The sequence below is a fragment of the Nannospalax galili genome, unplaced genomic scaffold, assembly GCF_000622305.1.
Source record: "Nannospalax galili isolate Female #2095 unplaced genomic scaffold, S.galili_v1.0 scaffold65, whole genome shotgun sequence".
In the NCBI taxonomy this organism is placed as follows: Eukaryota; Metazoa; Chordata; class Mammalia; order Rodentia; family Spalacidae; genus Nannospalax; species Nannospalax galili.
Genome location: NW_008353294.1, coordinates 272122 through 278509, shown reverse-complemented (window position 1 = coordinate 278509; position 6388 = coordinate 272122). Strand labels below are relative to the sequence as shown.

Genomic DNA, 6388 nt, shown 5'->3' with positions numbered 1-6388 from the left:
GTGCTCTTGCACTAGACTCTATACGCATACAGCCCCCCCACACACACACATACACGAAGTTGAGTAGGAGCAGTTGGGGTGTAGATGGGGGAGGGTAATTAAAAAAAAAAAAAAGAAAGTCCTTGCACTAGACTCTATACGCATACAGCCCCCCCACACACACACATACACGAAGTTGAGTAGGAGCAGTTGGGGTGTAGAGATGGGGGAGGGGATCTAAATGCCATGAAATTATATTGTATGATATTCAAAGAAATTTTAAAAAAATCTATACAATAGAACATAGAGAAATCATGTTTTTAGTGACCTGGGAGCTTCATCCGACTGGCTAGATTGCACACTATTAGAAGATGCCATCCATGCTACTGGAGAAAAAAAGTCATGAGTAGCCTAAACCAGCTGTGAACCCTCTGAGCTACATTAACAAACAGCCCAGCAAGATACACCCATTAGTGTAACAGTGGCACACAGCTCTTGGGGGTAACCAACCACTTTAGATTTAAGGCCAGCTCCACAAGATGAAATCCATGCTAGGAACCATCATCAAGGTCAAGAACCTGTTGCTAGACAGGTCATAGGCCTTAAGAGAAAAATCTACTACCACAAATCTGCTAAGTGGACACTATTTAACTGACTCTTAATGACTTATTGTTATACTCTTGGTCACTGCATCTCTCAACCCTCATCAGAGAAATTTCTTTTTGCATTAGTGTGCAAGGAACACAGAGAGTCACAACGGGTCAACATGTAGACAATAAGAGGTTGGGGAAAGTTCAACCCTAGGTCAAGAACCTGTTGCTAGACAGGTCATAGGCCTTAAGAGAAAAATCTACTACCACAAATCTGCTAAGTGGACACTATTTAACTGACTCTTAATGACTTATTGTCATACTCTTGGTCACTGCATCTCTCAAACCTCATCAGAGAAATTTCTTTTTGCATTAGTGTGCAATGAACAAAGAGACTCATAACGGGTCAACATGTAGACAATAAGAGGTTGGGGAAAGTTCAACCCTAAACGGGACATCTATATCACACCTTCTCCTCCCAAGACTCAGAGATCACTGCAGAAGAAGGGGTGGAAAGACTGTGGGAGGCAGTGGTAGTGGATCACTGAAACAAAAGAACAAGTGTTTTCTGCACACAATAGGGCAGTTACACATATGAATAAACAGTGATTATGATTAGTTATTTTTCCAATCTAGCATTTACAAAATCAGATTAGTACAACAGGAAGGCAAGATTACAGTTCGAAATTTCTAGCTTTAAGACAAGCTCTGTACTATGAACTGTAAACCTTAGACAAATTATTTAATTCTGTCCTCCACGGGCATTGCACGACACGGGTGCACTTACCTACATGCAGGAAATACACGCATACTCATAAAATAAAAATTAAGTGTTTTTTCTTACTTTCTCAGTTCCAAAGTGTAAAAAAAAAAAAAAAAAGAAAAAGCCTTTAAAGCATGTTACGTCTAGAAAATAACACAAATTCAGATAATGCTGCTAATGAGAACAATGAAAATAACGATATGAAGTCTCCTGGGTCTGTGCAAGCTACAAATGAATCCTCAACTTGGCAGTCACTTCCACCCTGACACAAGCAAGTGATGAATGCTTAACCTGCATTCCAACAAGTTTTAATCACCTAACTTCAGACTGAAAAATGTCCACATTCCGTTTATTCACATTATAAAGCTGTATGTTGGTATTTTTGAGGAATATGCTAACTACCCACATTAGTAGTTTACCAATGATGTGCAGTGATACCTTCCGTGGTTTACTGGCTAAGAGATAACAAAAAAATTAATGAGTATGTTCACATTAAAATTTTAGGATGCCTTTGTAAAGATCTGTAGCTTTTCATTTTTTAAGTACTAATACTTCTGTTTTGTAAAGAAAACACTCAGCTTTGATACTTTACCATAATCCATTATAATAGATCATAAAATGAGTTCATCTAAGATCAGATATTCAAAGCACACCACTTAGTTCTGAAATAACGATTATGTACATAATATATTCTAGAGCAAAGATTAAAAAATAAGTTATTCAAAAGGAGTACAGAAGAATTTTCTTTTACATACTAAATTCCAAAAATACTACAGAAAAGAAAGTCGACACTACAGAATCAAGTAAAGCTAACAAGATGTAGCAAAATTTTAATTAATCACCAATCTCTTCAAAAATATTTAGACCCTCTTGGGAGCTGGATAGATGGTTCAGTGGTCAAGAGCACTGGCTGCTCTTGAAAAGAACCTGGGTTTGGTTCCCAGGATCCATGTGGCAGCTAACAACCATCCCTAACTCTAGTTCCAGAGAAATTCAGCACTTTCTTCTGGCCGCCACAGACACTGCACACACAGGTGATACATACATGTAGGCAAAACACTTGTACACATAGAATAAAAGAAAATTTAATTAAAAAAATTTTTTTGAGCTTTCTATTTATTGTTTTCCATTAACCAAATTCAATAACCCTACAGTTAAGTCTCTTGTACTTATACAGATGTGATAGGTATAAACAGATGTATATATTTACATATTTGCTCATATGTATGTATATACACACATCTATCACTTGTTTCTCAGTTTCACAGTAAAGAGCACATCTGCCAAAAGGAAAAAATAAAAGCAATAAAACCTGGTCACTTGTTCTTTCTCTTTAATTTTCTATACTGAAGAAAGAAGAAGCTTGGCAGGCATAGAAATAGACTCATTTCATCAGCAGCTGTAACGGTTAATCGGTGAGTCAGCTATTCTCAGACAGTCTTGTCATACTTTAACTAAGGAAAACATTTTGAAAACTGCCTTGAACAATTCTATTCTCTCAATTCCTTATAAAGGAAACATGGAGTCTCTCAAATTTGGTAGAGATACTTTCTGGAACAAAGTATGCAAACACTTTGTTGCAGTTAGTAGAGCACTCATGGAAAGGCAAGACTATTAATAAAAACACTAATGGCACCAAAAAATTAAGCACACCTGTTGTCATCAAAGAGGAAGAATTTAGAATTGATGTAACAAAGCTCACCTGTTCATTTTTGCAAAGCCACACACTGTTTCCCCGTAACACAGTAAAAATTTTGGCTTTATACCCTCTCAATTCAAGATATCCACATTTCTCAGGAACCACAGCAGCTTGAAACTGTGAAGTAAGGGATTGTGACTTCAGTGCATTTAATATTATGCTGATCCAATCATTTCTCTCTTCTGAAAATAGAGGAAAAAACACTTTAGACATACAAACGCAGAAAAATCAACAAGGAACCTGCTTGCTTTGAAGCAGGTGATACCCAAATTCTTTACCACAACCACAGTCTACACTCCATTGAGAGCAGAGCCAGTGGTTGCCCTAGAACCAGTATCTTGAGCTTCGTCTTGGGACTTACCAGAAATGCCAAATTTCAAGTTCCATTCCGGCCCCGAGTCAGAATCTGCATTTTAGAAAGAACTCCAGGAGACCTATAACCTTATTAATGCCTGACAAACACTTTTACATGACTCAGGAGACTGGGTTTTCTCTTTACCACAATTTGAGTTGAATGTGCCCAGTAGGCTCATGTTTTGGTCTCTTGGTCCCCAGTGGCTAATGCTGTTTTGAGAGGTTATGAAAACTTTGAGTAGCAGGTCAAAATTGGAGGAAGTAGGTTATAAGGGGTTGCCTTTAAAGGCTACACCCAATCCCAGATCTCGTCCATCTCCCTACTTTTTCTCCATAATTAGCTGATGAAACTTCTACATGTCCCACTATTATGATATTCCCAAGTTTCTGAGGCCCCCTTACCAGGTACTGAGCCCTCTGAAACCATAAGCCAAAAATAGGTTATTTCTAAAAGGCCATTTGATCCTAGCTACACAAAAATAACTAGTACCAAAGAAAGCAGTATCACCACACAACAACGATGGATTAGACAGGACAATTCAGTCACCCAAATACTCAGAAAATTAGGCTTCTTAACCGTAACTTGATATTCAATCTCCCATTCCATTCTCCAAGTAACAATAGCATCTCACCTAGCAAGTTAAAACATGATACTCCCACTCCCTCCACAAAAGCTAAGTGACCTTTAACTACGTACCACACACAGCATGAGAGGCATTGGAATGTGAACTAGTCTCCAAGGAGCAATCAGGATTGTAAGTCAAGTTAAACCTGAACACATGATAAGGCATAGACTAGTATAAATGTCATACCAATGGCACCAAATAATATATGAGTCTATTCAACTGGAGTGATTTGCTGAAGGTCATACAGCAAATTAGCACGAAAATTATAACAGCTACTATTTCAGCTCCCACACAACTGCATTTGTCCATAAAGGAGGAGAAGGAATGCTAGATCTTGACAATGAGGAGCACTTCAAAAGACCAACATGAGCTGGGAAGGGAGAAGGGCAGAGAAGGACTTCAAGAAAGGACAAAACAAGAACAAAGAAAGAATCAGCATGAGTTCAGATATATCAAGAGGGATATATTTATAAATGTGAACTTACAAGGGAATTATGAGAACTATGGATGGAGAAGCTGCACCGGCTGCTGGAGGAATTTTGTTTTATTCCAGAAGCCAGGGAAAACCACTTCTGGATTCTCAGCCAGGAGGAGACAGGATTGAGATAACTAAGACATGACTGGTGTGCCAACCTGGATGACTAACTAGCACTCAGGAATAAAGCAAGAGAGACAATGAAATGAAACAAAAAAACATGCGTCAAGTGACAGTGAATTATAGGTAATAAAACGAGCGGCAATGTTCAACATGATTCGTGGGTGCCACACAAAAATAACTCAGAATAAAATGGGGTAGGACGATAAGAACTGGCCATGCAAAAATGGTGGGACAATCCAGTTAACAGAATACCCTCAGGTTTTCTCTGTACGCTGATGGCCACATGTGGGCAGCAATGACCTCTACAAGAGAACACAGTAGCTGCAGGTAGAAGCTGAACTCAAAACGAGAAGAAAAGCACAAACAAGAAGTACAGCTAGATCCATGAAGATGGACAGTGGACACCAAAATAAACAGGGAGGGGGTTGTCGAGGCAAAAGGAAAAAGCTCAGGTCACAAAACTTTTCAAGGAGAGAGCAAACAGGCCCAAGCTTGGGATGAAGGACAGCTTCTCAGATAAATCTGCCCAGAGCAACTTCATTGTGGATTAAAATAACTCTCCATATTAGACATGATCACAATGAATTAAGAATATATAAATTACTTCACACTGAGTCTTAAGTTTTAAATTATCACCACTCATGGTTACCTCTGAAAATACTAAAAATAGCTGTGTCCATGATCAAAGCTAAAGCATTTACGAGGAACTTATTTAACATGGGTTTTGCAGGCATTACATAATCCCCCTAAATTGTTTTTTCCCAAGTGTCAGGGTGAAATACATTTCAAATATTCCCAGTGCTGTTAAACATCCTAAGGTAACACATGGAAAGGCATCTCAGTCAATGTCAACCACAGTTCCCCACAGTGCCACATCTCCATCAACAAGTTCAGACCACACTAGGAAAACATACTGTATTCTTGGCAAGAACTCCAGGCAGAGATTCTACTTAGTGTGGCTATTACTTATGAATGTCAGTTTCATATAAGCTATTCCTACCAAGTCAATGTAAGGGATATTTTTTTTTCTTACTATACATAAATCAGTTTCAAATGTGGGTATAAAATATAAAGTAGATCAAAGTATCTGTGGCTTTTAGATGATAGCATATATCTCTATTTCTCAGTTATTAGTTTGAAACTGACTATTACATCTTTTGAGTTTGCATATTTTTACTGAGTTTTTGTGCATTTCATATAATAGATCTTAATCAAATGGATTTCATGTATTCTGTCATATATGTTAAGTCCTATCTAGTCAAGCATTTGTACCCTGACGTCCCTCAGTGCACGTTCATCCACTGGAGTCCAATCAGCATATCTAGAGTCACTCCCTTAAAGAAGATCTGTTTGGGGCTTACATATTAAAGCAATACTGCAATGCACAGTTCCCTACATTACTTAGCTCCTGAGAGGCTTGGATAGTAATAGGAAATAAACAACCATGAAAACAATACAAAGAACAAGAAATAAATATCCTATTTCGGGCTGAGAATCATCTGTCATTTATTCTAAGCATCTTGAGCAGCCACGAGTCTCAGAATTCACTGCCATTCACTGCAAAGAGAAGTCTCTCTGATTAAGAGTAAGAGTAATGTTCATCTGTGGGGAAAACATGAATATTTAGACTGCAGTTTGGTGCCATGTCAATTAGCTAAACAACAGTAGTGAACTCTTGCCTAGGGGCTAATACCTCCCTAGCCATGGGTTTTTGACTCAGTTTACAATAAGCCTGTATTACCTCTGATTGAGTGGGCCTCAAATTCATAAGGCTAGGGA

At 38.3% G+C, this 6388-nt stretch overlaps 1 protein-coding gene across 4 annotated transcripts in view; it reads right to left on the bottom strand.

Annotated features, from left to right (window-relative positions):
• Arap2 (ArfGAP with RhoGAP domain, ankyrin repeat and PH domain 2) overlaps positions 1-6388 on the bottom strand; it is a 208321-nt gene that overhangs the window by 123368 nt on the left and 78565 nt on the right. For all 4 annotated transcript variants that reach the window (XM_008850516.3, XM_017802566.2, XM_008850513.3 and 1 more), the window contains exon 9: positions 3035-3213. In XM_008850516.3, the coding sequence (XP_008848738.1) occupies positions 3035-3213 (179 nt within the window). The remainder of the gene's footprint in view (positions 1-3034; positions 3214-6388) is intronic.